General features: G+C 38.2%; 1 protein-coding gene across 3 annotated transcripts in view; it reads right to left on the bottom strand.

Annotated features, from left to right (window-relative positions):
• RAB28 (RAB28, member RAS oncogene family) overlaps positions 1–16,829 on the bottom strand; it is a 123,186-nt gene that overhangs the window by 22,619 nt on the left and 83,738 nt on the right. Inside the window, exon 6 of one of the 3 annotated variants that reach the window (XM_014586432.1) lies at positions 12,247–12,408. The exons of the other annotated variants lie outside the window; for them this stretch is intronic. Within the exon in view, the coding sequence (XP_014441918.1) occupies positions 12,262–12,408 (147 nt within the window). The 3' untranslated portion in view covers positions 12,247–12,261. Of the gene's footprint in view, positions 1–12,246; positions 12,409–16,829 lie in introns of those variants that run through there. 3 annotated transcript variants of the gene reach the window in all.

Below are 16,829 nucleotides of genomic sequence, written 5' to 3'. Positions count from 1 at the left end.
GAGCCAAGAACAAGATCACACAGGGCATATAGACTACTATAAAGGAGATGGAACTTACTGAATGGTTTAAAGCAATAAGAAAAACTTAGACACCATTGAAGAAGCTATTGTAAAAATCTAGGAAAAGGTAATGGGGCCCAGCTAAGGGGGCATAAGCAGGAGGGCGCCAATGCATGATTGCTGAGCCCCTCTGACAGGCCCTGGTTTGGTTCACAGCCTTACTCAAACAAGCTGAGTTCAGTGGTGCACATCTGTAGTCCTAGCTGACTGGGAGACAGGAGCAAGAGGATTTGACATGAGACTCCATCACAAACACATCTTTCTCTCTCCCTCGCCTACCTCTTTTTCCTTTCCTCTCTCTCTTCTCTCTCTCTCTTTTTTTTAAAAAATATCATAAAAATGACTGCTTTAGAAAGAGAGATATGATGCTGGGAAAATTCACATTAGGGTTAAAAGTTGAACCAATTTATATCCAAGTTTTACTCCTATAAATAATAGAACAATGAACAGATAGATACTGGGTCATCAGAATAGTCATATCATATTTTTGCATAAAAACACACTATGACTTTTCCAATGACCCAATAGATATACAGTTATTGTTGTTGTTATTGTTGTTTTACAGCTACAAATAGCTTGGTTTATATATCACTAGATCCTGTCACTCCTTCTGTAGAAAACATCTGAGTGGATCATTAGAGGTTTTGTTTGTGATGTATTGTTTTCCAGGAAACTAAGATCAGCCTCTTACAGCCTAAACTCATTGCCGCCAATTGAGACCATTGACCTCTCCACTGAGTTTGCATAGGTGACTAATAGGTGACCTTTTGATGTAGAAGAGGCAAAAACTCCAACTCTAGATCATGATAATATCACTGTTTCTTTGAACACACAATCTGTGAAGAAGCATGAAGACCTCACTGCACTTGCATATACTACAAATCACCTCACTATCTCTTACAATCACATTCATATACATTTCCAGTTTCCTCCTTTAAAATTCCTTAAATACTCAAGACTCCTTTGCTTTGGTGAAGAGGAATTGAGATTTTTATGTCCTCACTGGGCTGCCTTGAAAATAAAGCTTTTTTCTGCTGCACATCTCGAAGTCTCAGTAAATTGACTATGTGACCAATTGAGCAAATAAGCCTGGTTTGGTAAGATAATGGTAGTTTGGTGGTAGATGATGGTAGACATGGAACCAACCCAAATGTTCACGAGCAGATGAATGGACTAAAAAAGTGTGACACGTATACTCTATGGAATACTACTCAGCCATTAAACAACAACAATAAGACCTTGGCATTTGATAGAAAGTGGATGAATATGGAAGATTTACTGATGAGTCAAGCAAGCCAAACTATGAAAGAGAGACACTGTATGTCTCCACTTAATACATACTGACTGTCTACATGCTATGGCGGAAACGCAACAGTTAGAGGAGACAGAACCATGGAAAATGATTTTGGATACTGGAGACAGTACGGGAAGAGGGTGGGAGAAGGCGGAGAATGAGAGGAAAGGAATCAAGGAGAAAATAGAGAAGGGAGACATTTATGGGACACAAATACAGATGATTATCTGTTGATAACATGTATGATATCTTCAACTGGACTGGTATGAAGTATATTCATGTTGGGTAAATTCACTTTATAAGCTGTAGTGAGATATAGTGATTAAATGTATAAAATAAATTAAAATTAAATTTAAAAATATATAGGGACCCGCAGAAGGCACAATGGTTACATTGCTGGACTCCCACATGACCAACCATGGTTTAAGTCCTGGACCTGGAGGCTTGAAACTCATGCCAGGTGCTTGTGCATGTGTGCCCAAGATTCCGAGAAGAGAATAGAGAAGAAGGGACTGCAGCATGGCCAACCCCTCTGGGGGAGCGGGGGAGGATTTCTTTCCTTCTGTCCCTCTCTATATCTCTGGGGAGCACACATGCCCTATATAAAAAATCTCTTAAAATATATATATGTATGTAGAGAGAGAGAAAAGATTTAACACAACATCCCCCAAAAAAAGAAAATTAAAATAGCTACCATTACAATCCAGCAACCCTACTTCTGATCATATATCTAAAATAATTGAAAGCACAGTCTCAAAAATCTACATACCTGTGTTGATATAGGCACTACTCACAATACCAAAAACTGAAAGTAACCCAAATATTTCTTGGTAAGTGAATAAACAAAATATGATACACTCATACAATGAACTATTCAGTGTTAAAAAAATCCTACAACATAGAAAACAATGCAGTCATTATTAAGCAAAATAGGGTTACTTGAACCCAAGCACAATCGTGGTTCTGAAGAGACAGTAAGGCACTAGAGGCTATTTGACTGGGCCTTCCACCATCAGATCAGGCCCTCCGCAGGTCCCAGAGCCACAGGGGAAGGGGCAGGGTACTAGAATCTCTTCCCCATACTCCTGCAAAGACCTGAGCAGTTCCCAGAGACAGTAAGGTACTTCAGCTGTTTGGCTGCATCTTTCACTGCAGATCAGGCCCGCTGCAGATCCCAGAGCCAGTACAGAAGGAGCAGAGCTGCAGAATCTCTCCCACACACTCCTGCAAGGACCTGCACAGCTCCCAGAAATAGTAAGGCACTGGGGCTCCTTGGCTTGATCTTCCACTGCCCGGCCAGGTTCTCTGTGGATCCCAGAGCAAGAGAGAAGCAGGTTCATCAGGCCCACACGTCTCCTTTAGTCAATGCTCAGCTACATTGAAAGAAGAAAATTGTGGAAACAAGAGGGAAACCAATGTGGAGCTAAAGTATACCACTGCGAAGTACACAAGCATACAGCCCCAGAAATCTGTCCCAAATCACTTGGGAAGAGCAAGTACCCTACCAGATGCCTAGAACACAACACAGAGCCTCAAGAAATAGGATAAAATTAAGAAGCATATCCCCCTCAAAAGAACACAGCAATTCCTCATCTACGGAAGAAAACATAAGAAATCCCAGAAATGACAGAAATAGAACTCAGAATATGCACTGTAACAAGTCTAAATGAGACATTAGAAAAAAACAGTGAACTCCAGGAGATTAAGAAATTATTCCACAACATGAAGGAGGAATCCATAAAGAGACAGATACCCTTAAAAAGAATCAAGCGGGGGGCCAGCAGGTGGCATGGTGGTTGAGGCACTGGAATCTCACATGGTCTACTAAGGTTTGAGTCTCAGAACTGGCAGCTTGCTTTCTCCCTCTCTCATTCTCTCTGGTGAGCACAAATGTCCTACCTATAGAAAATCTGAACATAATAATAAATAAATAAAATAATTATTGAAAGAAACAAATAGAACCTCTGGAAGTGAGGAATATGAAGCAAGCTATCAAAATCTCTTCCTGGAAAGCATCAATAGCAGACTGGACCATGAAGAAGAAAGAATCTCATCTTGACGACAAATACGACTTAATCCCAAACATGAAAAAGAATGAAAAAAAAAAAAAGAGAGAAATGACGATAATATATGAAAAATACTGGACACCATTAAAAGCACAAATGTCCAAAGAATTCCAGAAGGCGATGCAGCTGATAAAGGCATAGAAAACCTCTTTCATAAAATACTATTTAAAATCTTTCCACATCTAAAGAAACATAAAGACATACAAATCCAGGAAGCACAAAATATACCAAATAAAATCAACATAAGAATATTCTTTCCACGGCACATCATAGCCAGATTGGTCAAAATCACAAAGACAAGAATACAAAAATGGCAAGAGAGAAGCATCAAGTCACATACAAAGATTATCCTCACAAGCTAACATTAGCTCTGTCAAATGAAACAACGCAGACAGGGAAAGAATGGGAAAACATATTCAAAACTCAAAAAGAAAAACAATGCCAACCAAGAATACTATACTTGGCGAGCTTATCCTTCAAATAAGAAGAAATAAGAACATTCTCAGATAAACAAAAACGGAAAGAATTTACCAAAGCTAGGCCACCTCTTCAAGAAGTACGGAAGTGAGAACTGTATCTGGAAAACTAAAGACGGACAACAGAAATAAGAGAGCACGAAACAACCAGAAAATGGCTAACAAAATGACAGGGATAGTCTGCAAATATCAATAATAACAATGAATGTTAATCGATTAATTTTCCAATGAAAACACAGACTGGGACCAACAGGTAGTGTGTTGGTTAAGGTACTGGACTCTCACATGGCCAACCATAGTTTGAGTCTTGGACCTGGTGGCTTGCTTTCACACTTTCTCTCTCTCTCTCTCTCTCTCTCTTTCTCTCTCTCTCTCTCTCTCTCTGATATATTACAAAATAATAATAAGCCAAATTAAATAAATTATTTTTTTAAAAAAAAGATACAAACTGGCAGAATGAAAAGAAAAATTGGAGCCCTTAATATGCTGTCTACAAAAAACACACCTCAGAGAGAAAGACGTACATAATGAAAGTAAAGAGCTAAAAAAAGATATTTCATGCAAATAGAAATCAAAAGGACTGGAGTCATGTTACTACTATCAGACATAACAGACTTAAAGATAAAAACTATAAGATGAGGCAAAGAAGGACACTATATAGTACTAAACAGGCTAATTCAACAAGAAGATATAACATGTATAAAAATCTATGCACCCAAAACTGGACCACCCAAATACATGAATACATGCTAGATCTAAAGAGGATGACAGGCTGTAACACAATACTTGGGGAATCTCAATATCCCAGTGGCATCTCCAGACAGATCATCTAGACAAAAAATAAGCAAAGAGATACAGCATCTAAACAACACCTTAAACCGAATACTGACAGACATCTATCGACCTTTTCATCCAATAACCACAAAAAATGCATTTTTCTTCCCCTCACATGGAACATTTTTGAAAATTGATCACGTGATAGGGCATAAAACAAAGCTTTACAAGTTCAAAGGTATGGAAACTATATACAGCATTTTGCCTGACCATAATGGAATTAAACTTTAAACTGAAAAAATATATAAAAAAATTAAAACTTCAAAAATATAGAAACACTTAGAAACTAAACAACCTACTCCTGGATGACTTCACAACTACTGAAGAAATTAAGACTGAAATCAAAAGATTCACTGAAACCAGTTATTGCAACCAGCACACTACTTTTCAAAGCTATAGCACAAAGCAAAAGTAGTCGTAAGAGGGAAGTTCATAGCAATTAGTGCACATAAGAAAAAGATGGAAAGGTGGCAAATAGACTACCTAAAACTAACCTCAGGGAACTGGAAAAACAAAACAAAACAAAACAGACAAACAAACAAAAAACAGGAGAAAAGAAATAATAAAAATTAGCGCAGAAATAAATGAAGTAGAGAATAAACGAAATATACAGAAATTAAATAAAACCAAAAGCTGGTTCTTTGAGAAGGTAAGTAAAACTGACACACTGTTAGCTAGACTAATCAAGAAGAGAGAAAGGAAACTGATAAATCAAATCAGCAGTGAAATAGGTAATGTTACAAGACACAGCACAAATACAAAAGATCATGAGATAATACTACAAGCAATGATATGACAACAACAAGAAAACCTGGATGGGATGGATGAATTTCTGGACATAAAATCTACCAAGCTCGAACCAAGAAGAAAGAGAAAACCTGAACAGACCAATAACAACCAGTGAGACAGATTCAGTAATAAACAGTCTCCCACCAAAGAAGAGTCCAGATCCTGATGGCATCACTTCTGATTTACATAAAACACATGAAGAGCTAACCTGCATTCTCCTTAAACTGTTCCTAAAGATTTGAAAGAAAGGAACCCTCCCAAATTCATTCTATTAAGGCCTCCATCACCCTCATCCCCCAAACAGACAAGGACAAAATGAAAAAAGAAAACTACAGACCAGTATTCTGGATGAATACAGATGTAAACATTCTCAACATGATATTAGAAAATCATATGCAAAGACACATTAAAAATATTATACACCATGACCAAGTAAACTCTATTCCAGGGACACAAGGGTAGTTCAACATACACAAACAATAAGTGTAATGCATCTTATTAACGGGGGACAAAATAAAAACCAACATATGATCATTATCAATTGATGCAGAAAAAGTATTTGATAAAATACAACATCCCTTCATGATTAAGACCCTCAGCGGGAACCAGCAGTTAGCATAATAGCTATGTCGCTGGACTCCCATGTAGCCAACCGCGGTTCGAGTCCCGGACCCGGTGGCTTAAAACTCACGCCGGGCGCGTGTGCGTACGTGCCCAAGATCCCGTGAGGAGAATGGAGGAGAAGGGATTGCGGCGTGCCCATCCCCCCTGGGGGGTGATTTCTCGCTTTCTGTCTCTATGTCTCCCTCTCTGTCTGTCTGGTGAGCGCACACGCCCTATAGCAAAAAAACTCTCAAAAAAAATTGTTTTAATGATTAAGACCCTCAGCATAACTGGTATACAAGAGATATCTCTCAATGCAATAAAAAACATCTATGAGAAGCCCAAAGCTAACATCATAATGTATGGTGAAAAATTAAAGCTTTTCCACTAAAAAACTGGAGGAAGACAAAGCTGCTCACTTTCTCGACTCTTTTTTCAATATAGCAGCAGAAATCCTACCCAATGCAATCAAACAAGAGAATACAATAAATGGCATTAAAGTAGAGAAAAAGAAGCGAATTATCTCTATTTGCAGATGACATGATTATACACATAGAAATTCCAAATGGATCCATGGAGGAGAGGAGGGGGACAACTCTAGGAAGTGATAAATGAATATAGTAAAGTGATAGGATACAAAACAACATAGAAAAATCTGTAGCATTTTTTAAAATTTATTTAAATCACTATTTGGCATTACTACTTGTAAAGTGAATTTTCCCCAACATCAATACTCTTCACACCAGCCCAGTTGAAGATACCATATATGTTCATCAAAAGATAATCACCTATTTGTGTCTGATGAATGTCTTGTCTTTCTATTTTTCTCCTTGATTTCATTACCCTACTTTTCCCCTTCTCCCACCCTCTTCCCACACTGTCTCCAGTTTCTGTAACCATTTTCCATTCTTCTATATAGACTAATCTTTCAGTTTCTGCCATAGAGTGCAGCCAGTATGTATTTTTTTTAAAGAGGTTTTTGCTATAGGGCGCATGCGCTCGCCAGACAGACAGAGAGAGAGAGAGACAGAAAGCGAGAAATCACCCCCCAGGGGGGATGGCCACACTGCAATCCCTTCTCCTCCATTCTCCTCTCAGGATCTTGGGCACGCATGCACACACACCCAGCATGAGTTTAAGCCACCAGGTCCGGTACTCGAACCACAGTGGATTACATGGGAGTCTAGCTATATAGCCATTACGCCAACTGCTGGTTCCTCAGTCAGTCTGTTTCTATCGATTAGAGAATTTAATCTATTAACATTCAACGTTATCATCAAAATTTCCAGACTTGTCCCTACCATTATGTTAGCCATTTTTTTGGTTGTTTTTTGTTCTCTTGTTTCTGTCTGTTTTTCTCTAGTTTTCCTGGTATAGCACTCCCTTGAGAACTTCTTATAGAGCTGGTCTGGTGGTGTTAAGGTTTTGTATATCTGAGAATGTTTTTATCTTTTCATCCCATTTGAAGAATAATTTTGCTGGGTATAGTAATTTTGGTAGAAACTGTTTTTCTTTTAACACTTTGAATATATCTTCTCATTCTTTCCTTGCTTGCATTGTTTTCACTGAGAGGTTCAATGTTAACCTGATGGGGTCCCCTTTGTACATAACTTCACATTTCTCTCTTATGTTAAAAATTTTGTCTTTATCTGTGATTTTGATCATTCTGGCTATGATGCCATGGAGAGGATTTTCTTGGGTTGATTCTATGTGGGATCCTTCGTATTTCTTGGGTTTGGATGAAATCTGTTGCATTTCTTTTTTTTCTTTTCTTTTTTTTGGAGAGGTTTTTTTTGTTCTAGGGCACATGTGCTCTCCAGAAAGACAGAGAGAAACAGAGAGACAGAAAGTGAGAAATCACACCCCAGTGGGGCTGGTCACGCCGCAATCCCTTCTCCTCCATTCTCCTCTCGGGATCTTGGGCACACACACACACACACGCACCAGGTGTGAGTTTAAGTCACCGGGTCTGGGACTTGAACCGTGGTTGACTACGTGGGAGTCAAGTGACATAGCCATTACGCTAACTGCTGGTCCCGAAATCTATTGCATTTCTATACACCAACAATGAACAGACTGAGATACAATTTAACAAAGTAAACACATTTCTAATAGCCACAAAAAAAAAAAAAATAAGATACCTAGGAATAAACCTAACCAAATAAGTCAAAGGCCTCTACAAAAAAAAATTATGAAAAACTAAAAAAATAAAAGGAGGGGTCAGCAAATACCGTAATGGTTACATCACTGGACTCTCACATAGTCCACCACAGTTCAAGTCCTGGATCCAGTGGCTTAAAACTCACTCCAGGTGCATGTGAGACCATGCCCAAGACCCCAAGAGAAGAATGGAGGAGAAGGAACTGTGGCACAGTCATCCTACTGGGAGGGGGGAAGGGCGATTTCTCACTCTGTCTCTCTGGCGAGCACACATGCTCTATAGCAAAAATCTCTCTTTAAAAAGAAAAAAAATGAAACATGATATGCAAAATGGAAAGACATTCCATGTTCCTGGATTGGAAAAATAAGTATAATCAAAAAGTCATTTCTACTCAAATTAGTTTACAAATTTAAATCAATCCTGATCAAATTAACAGATGTTATAGGGTCATCAAGAAAGTGATGAGACATTTTTGCATAGAAAAACTCAGAAAAATATGTCATGACTTTCCCAATGATGTAATATAGTGTGCACAGTGATTAAATCTAAATAAAAAATTAAAAACTTTCACATTTCATGTAGCTCCAGAAAATATTTTCTCAATCATATAGGATTAATCTTGACCACAATTAATTTTTTTGAAACAAGCAGGTCTTCACTGATTTTCTTTTTTGTGTATCTGACTCATATTTTCTTAAATGACTAAAATGAAAATTGAAATCATTTTATGTTATTCTATTGTTTGTGAAGAAATAACATGATATTATTAAATAAATTCAAATTAAAATTAAAAAAAGAAAAAAGGATTGAAAAATTTGTCTGGAATCATAAAAGCCCTGTATCACAAAAGCAATACTGTGCAAAAAGAATAAAGTAGGAGCCATCTCATTCTCTAGCCCAAAATATACTGCAAAGCTGTGACAATCAAAATAGCATGGTGTTAGCAGAAAAACAGGCATGTAGACCAAGGAACAGAATGTACAACCCAGAAATAAACCCCAAAATATATAGTCAACTGATTTTTTTATAAAGCATATGAGTCAATCAATATGGGAAAATAAAATCTCCTCAGCAAATGATGCTGGGAAAACTAGACATCCACCTGTAGAAAAAGAAACTGGACCCCTCTCACTGTTAACAAAAAATCAACTCGAAATGCATCAAAAATCTAAACATAAGCCATAAACTATAAAATTACTGGTGGGAAACACAGGTAATATCTTGGAGATAACCAGAGTAGGTGAAACTTCTTAAATAAGACCCCCAAAGCACAAAATAATCCCAAATACAGACAAGTTGAATTACATCAGGTTTAAAAGTTTCTGCACAGTAAAAGAAACAATCATTAGACTGAAGAGACAGCCATCAGAATGGGAGAATATATTTGCAAACTATGGCTCAGGTAAGGGATGGATAACCAGAATATAAAGGGAACTCAAGCAGCTTACCCACAGAAAATCATAATCGATCCAATTAAAATGATGGGCAAATTAGCTGAATCAACTCTCCAAGGAAGACATATGAACAGCCAAAAAGCTTATGAAAAAAAGGCTTCTTACCATTCTTTATCAAAATGTATATGCAAATCAAAACCACAATGAGACACCACCAAATCCTGGTCAGAATGACTAAGATTTTTAAAAATTATTATTTATTTATTTACAGTCATTCATTATACATCAATACAGTATATAGAAAATGAGGTTATCCATTCAGAATACATTGTAAATTGGCTCTATCAAGAATATTACCATATATTTTATTGTCAACAAATAATTTTTTATTTCTTGTTTCTTATGTTTGGCTTCCACCCCCTTAATTCCCTATCTCTCACCCTCTGCCAAGTCCCCTACTTCTCCCACATTGTCTCTGACATCTACAGTTGTTTTCCATGCTTTTTTTTTTTCACATTTTATTGATTAACTAAAGATCTTAATTAATTTAAGAACTTTCCGTTGCAACCACAGCTAATATATAACTATGAACATAGGTCTGACTTTAGACATAAACCTCAATGAGTAAAGTGAACATACCATAAAGTAGCACCTGGCTGGTGCTATATAGCTTACTGCAGTCGTTAAATAGGTATTAATAGGTATTTTTAATGCATTTTCTAATTTCAAAAAAAAGTCTTAAGATTTAATAGACCAAAATCAAAAAATGTTAAGAGAAATTTGCTTAAAACTTAAAGACAGGGAAAAGGTTAGGATTCAGTTTAAATAGCAGGTAGATGAACCTATCAACAGTTCAAGAGAAGACAAAAATCCTTAAATATGGAAATCAAACATTGAAGAAAATCAGTAATGTTTAGTCTAAAGTCAAAAAATTCTATTTCACTAGTTCAGTCTCTTGTAATTAATCTCTCTTCTATTAATAAACTCTAGAAGTTAACATTCAACTCTGGACTTGTCCCCACCACTAGGCTGGCCATTCTTTTAGTTGTTTTTTGTACACTATTCCCATATATCTGGCTTTAGTTTTCCTGGTATGGCACTCCCTTCAGTATTTCTTGAAGAGCTGGTCTGGTGTTGTTAAATTCTTTCAGGTTTTGTTTATTTGAGAATGTTTTGCCTTTTTTTTTTTTTTTCCATATGAAAGATAATCTTTCTGGGTATAGTATTCTTGGTTGATATTGGTTTTCACTTAACACTTTGAATATATTTTCCCATTCTTTCCTTGCTTGCACTGTGTCTGACAAGAGGTCAGCCTGATGGGATATCCTTTGAAAGTAACTTGACATTTCTCTCTTGCCAAATTTAGTACCTTGTCTCTGTCTGTGGTTTTGGTCAATCTGGTTATGATGTGCCTTGGGGAAGATCTTGGGTTGATTCTATGAGGGGTCCTTTGTATTTCTTGGGTCTGGAGAGTTGAGTGTCTCTCTAGATTTGGAAAGCTTTCTCCCAGGATTTCATGGAATAGATTATCAATGCCCTTATTAGTTTCTTCACCTTCTGGGATATCAATGATCCAGATGTTTGGGCATTTAATGGTATCTAGTATTACTCGTATGCTATTCTCATTTTTTATGGTTATTTTCTCAGTCTTTTTGGTGAATTTTTCTAGGTCAGAGGTTCTATTTTCTACATCTGAGATTCGATCTTCTACATGATCTAATCTGCTTTTGATATTTTCAAGAGCAGTTTTGATTTCCTGTATTACAGGCTTTGTCTCTAATAATTCTGCTTGATTTTTTTTTCTTTTTTTGGAGAGGTTTTGGCTATAGGGCGCATGTGCTCGCCAGACAGACAGAGAGAGACATAGAGACAGAAAGCGAGAAATCACCCCCCAGAGGGGATGGTCATGCCGCAATCCCTTCTCCTCCATTCTCCTCTTGGGATCTTGGGCACGCACGCACACGCGCCCGGCATGAGTTTTAAGCCACCGGGTGCGGGACGTGAACCGCGGTCAACTACGTGAGAGTCCAGCGACAGCCATTACGCTAACTGCTGGTGCCCTGCCTGATTCTTTTTTATGCTATGTATCTCCTCTTTCAGATCATGCAAGAACTTACTCACCTCCTGGAATTTGTTGTCTCTTTTCTCCTGCATTTTCTGGAATTCGTTGTCTCTCTTCTCTTGCATCTCTGTTAGCTTTGTCACTATGAATATTCTACATCTGACATTTCCACAAGTTCCCTTGCATTGTCTATGGAGGATGAGGAGTTATTATTTCCCCTTGGAGGAGAAATATTTTCTTGGTTTCTCAAATTTCTTGTGCCTCTGTGGTAGTTTCTGATTATCTATTGGGATTATACCCTTTTTTCCTAGTTTTTAGAGTTAAATCTGAGCATTCAGAGGAATGCAGGAAGAGGTAACCTCCAGTCTCTAAACAGTACCATGTTTTTTCCCTTTGTGCAGCTGATTCAATGGAAACTGAAGATTAATCTGACCCTAAAAGTATTCAGATATTTGGCTACTGAGCACCTAGACTTGTCTAGAAAATTAGTATGTGGAGGCCAAGCAGAAAAGTGAGAAAGGTTTAAAAAAAAAAAAAAAAAGGAAAAGAAAAAAGAGAGAGGAAACAAATGATTAAAAAAATTATTTTGAGCAAAAAATGAAAATTGTGTAGTGTGCTAGAATGGGGCCGCTCACAACTCAGATATGGATGACAGCTGATTGGCTTGACCTATAAGGGGGAAGGGGAAAAAGTAAGAATTAGCAAGACAAAAGAATGGCAGAGGGCTAAGAAGTTTAAAATTTTTTTTTAAATAATAAAAATAGAGACAGAGAATAAATATTCTAACCTTGCTTCCTGGCTAGATCTGGGGGGTGGAAGGGTGAAGTCTGGGCAGAAAGCCTTCGGTGGTCCTAATTCCTGAATGAGGCCACTTAGAACTCAGACATAGAGGGCAGCTGATGGGCTTGTCCTGGTTCCTGGCTAGATCTGGGGTGCAGGAGGGTGAAGTCTGGGCAGAAGGTCTTTTGTGGTCCTAATCCCTGAATGGGGTCCACTCAGAACTCCAGAATGACTAATATTTTAAAAATAAAGAATGATAAGTGCTGCTGAGACTGGAGTAAAAAAGGGAACTCTCCTGTTAGTGGAAATGTAAATTACTACAGCCATTATGAAGAACAATATGGAGGTTCTTCATAATCCTACAAATAGAACTACCATACTATCCAGCCATTCCACTCTTGGGTTTCTACCCAAAAGACAGGAATATACTCAGTTGGAAAGACATTTACACAACCATATTTACTACATTATTCACAATTGCTAAGACATGGAATCAACCCAAAAAGGTGTGGTACATATACACTATAGAATATTACTCAGTCATAAAAAAGATAAAAATATATGCGACCTTGGTGTTTGATAGAAAGTGGATGAATATGGAAGATTTAATGCTAAGCGAAATAAGAAAGACAGACATTGTATGTCCCCACTTAATATATACCAAATATCTGCACCCTATGGCAGAAACTGAAAGACTGCAAGGTATAAAAGCATAGAGAACAACTGTGGATACTAGAGTTAGTGTGGGAGGAAGGTAGGTTATGGGGGCAGGAGGGAGGGAATAGAGGGGGAAAAACATTTAATGGACACAAAAATGGAAAATTATCATTGCTGATAATGTTTATGGTGATGTCTCTTACTAGACTGATATGCAGTATATTCATACTGGGAAGATTTATTTTGTATGCCGTGGAAATGTACAGTGATTAAATGTAAAAAAGTAAGAAAAAAAGTTAGTGGAGCTGATAACTGAGATGCCTACTAAGTGACTAATAAGCAGGTAATATAAACAACATGGACACCACAAATAAAGTACTGAGTCACATCCTAGGCTGGATGAAGCAGCATGCTGCACGATTTCATCATGCTATCAGATTGACACAGTATTTTAAGTTTATGCAGTCGACTTCTAAAGTTTTCCATTTGATATTTTTGGACCATGCTTGACTGCAGGTAACTCAAATTACAGGAAGCAAAACCACGGATAAAGTGGGACTACTATATCATTATCTAGATCATAACTTTAAAAAGAGAGGATGACATGTTAATACTTATTCATATGCAGCTGATTTTTCTCCCTCCCTCCCTCCCTACACATTAATCAGTCTAAAGATGATTCAGATTAACTATATAACTGTGAAAATCACAGGTTACAAAAAAATTTTTCTTTAAATATGGTGTATGCATTTCTTTAAAAGAGGTATTGGGACCAGCAGTTGGCGTAATGGCTATGTCACTGAACTCCCACGTAGTCGACCATGGTTCGAGTCCCAGACATGGAGGCTTAAACTCACGCCGGGCGCATGTGTGTGCGTGCCCAAGATCCCAAGAGGAGAATGGGGGAGAAGGGATTGTGGCGTGGCCATCCCCCCTGGGGGGTGATTTCTCACTTTCTGTCGCTCTGTCTCTGTTTCCGGCGAGTGCATGTGCCCTATAGCAAAAACCACTCCAAAAAAAAGAGGTATTGAAATAAGCTTATTAAATAAATGTGACCAATGGTTCAGCCAGGGGGACACAATCTGCAGACACTGCTACTTGAAAGTTGAGGTCACATGGGAAGCACAGGTTCAATTTTAGGCTCAGCCTCAACAAGCTGGGCACAGTGATTTGTGCCTGTAGTCCTATCTGGCTGAGACACGGGCCAAGAAGAATGCAGGCATGGCAAGGCCCAGTCAAAAATAATCTCTTTGTCTCTCTCTCTCTTTCTCTCTCTCTCACACACACAAATAAGTAAACTTTAATAAATAAATAAATATGAGCATCTATATGTTAAACACTGTGCTAATAAGCATAAGCAATAACTTAGAGAACAAAACAGATATAACCCTTACCCTCACATTAGTGACAGAGAAAAATGATAGGTAAATATATAAATAGTAAGGTAATTACAATAATTATCATAATGTTAAATGGGGAGAAAAAAGTGACAAGATACAGAGTAACAGAGTGGAAGAGGAGGACAGAAACAAGCAGGGCAATTGTGACAATTTCACATAAGGTAGCCATGAAAAACCTCTTTAACCTGAGATCTTAACGATAAGCAACAAACCCCAGAAAGCTGGAGAAAAAACAAAAATTCAGTCACTGGAACAACAAGGATAAAAACCCGGAAGAGACAAAAGGATTGCGTTTGAGGAAAACAAAACATAATAACCAAGAGTGGAGATCTGTGGTACAAGGAGGACATTACTCAAACACAGCAACGGGAAGCCACTGGAAGGTTGCAGCCAATGGTGCAATGGAATCTGCATTTTGAAAAAAATTATTCAGGCTGTGATGTGGAGAAAGTATGTTGGAAGGCAAAACAGAAGCAGAGAAGCCATTTTAAGAGATTTTTTTAAAAACTTAAAATTCTGTTTCAAAATTTACAATTTCACCTTAGTGAATAAGCATTACTAATTTCACACACGCAGAAAAATCTGAGAGTCAGAGTATATTTAGGCAAAATCCCAGTGCTGTCATTGGTAGCACAAGAATTAGAACCACACTCTTTTTTTTTTTTTGGGGGGGGGGAGGTGGTCAGAGGACGTATGCACTAGTCAGTGAAAGACAGAAACAGAGAAAGAAGGAAAGAAAGGAAAAAGCACCCCAACTCCCCATGGGGCATAATCACGCTACAATCCCTTCTCCTTCATTTATCCCTTATTTTGGGATTATGGCATGCATGTACATGCGCCCAGTGTGGTTTTCAAGCCATTGGGTCCAGTCTCAAACTGGACAGCGGGCCATGAGAAATCCAGCCACCTTAACCACCAGGTCACATGCCGGTCTGAGCCAAACTGCCTAATTCAAATTCAGTTGAACAGTCTTGAAACGGCAGAAGAGCATCAGCTTTGGGAATGATCACTTAACAGTCTAACTTTTCTTTAGAGTCTTAGTTAAAATAATAGACAGACGGGGGCCGAATGTGGCACAGCAGTAAAAAGGTAAAGCTTTGTGAGGCACACCCATGTGGGAAGATTACAATCACAGAGTACACCAGCTACACACATGCCCATGACGTGAGTGGGCTGAAGGGGGAGGATCGCAGAGTCAAGACCCTATCAGGGATGCTGTATCTCTGTCTCTCTCATTCATGGAATGTATAAATGAATACACTTAATATAAAAAAGAGGTACTATTATTTAAATAAGTGAACTATTAGATAGCTGGTATATTACTTGTTAGAACTTTAGAAGTATTAATTAATAAATCATAAAGCTGAGCCCATAAATAGTATGGAAGAATGTAAGATATATTCCTAGTCTTTGATTATATAAAACCCCTTACAAAGTACTTGCGTACAAGTTGTGAAATTATACAGTGTGGGGGCCAGTAGGTAGTGTGGTGGTTGGGGCACCGGCCTCCCACATGGCCGACAATGGTTCAAGTCACGACCTGGTGGCTTGCTTTCTCTCTCTCTCCTTCTCTTTCTCTCTGTCCCTCTCTGGTCAAATATAAATAAGTAAAATAATTCTTTAAAAAAGGAAATTACATAGTATATAAAAATGATCCATCATAATTAGCCCAAATATGACAAGTAAAATTCCCTTAATAACTTATTCAATCTGATTTGCATGTGCTGAAAATTACTATATATCCTGACCTCTAATAGAACACACACACTAATGTTAATGAGCCAACTATAACAATTTCTCTTTTTAATTCCTACTGTTAGAATTAGGAGTTCAAGGGACCAGCAGTTAGCATGATGGCTATGTTGCTGGACTCCCATGTAGTCGACCACGGTTCGAGTCCCAGACCCGGCAGCTTAAACTCACGCCGGGCGCGCATGCGTGCGTGCCCAAGATTCCGAGAGGAGAATGGAGGAGAAGGGATTGCAGCGTGGTCATCCCCCCGGGGGGGTAATTTCTCGCTTTCTGTCTCTCTGTCTCTCTCTGTCTGTCTGGCAAGCGCACGCGCCCTATAGCAAAAACCTCTCAAAAAGAAAGAAGAATTAGGAGTTCAAGAACTGTACTGACTCCTTCTACATATTCACTGTGATTAACAGACAGAATATTCTTCGAAAATACAGTATTAAGGAGCCAGCAGATGGCACGGTAGTTAAGGCACTGGATTCCCACATGGCCAACCAGTTTGGGCCCTGGACC

This window comes from Tupaia chinensis, unplaced genomic scaffold, assembly GCF_000334495.1.
Source record: "Tupaia chinensis unplaced genomic scaffold, TupChi_1.0 Scaffold000138_1, whole genome shotgun sequence".
Classification (NCBI taxonomy): domain Eukaryota; kingdom Metazoa; phylum Chordata; class Mammalia; order Scandentia; family Tupaiidae; genus Tupaia; species Tupaia belangeri.
The sequence above is the reverse complement of the archived record's forward strand: the minus strand, read 5'-3'. Positions and strand labels throughout refer to the sequence as shown.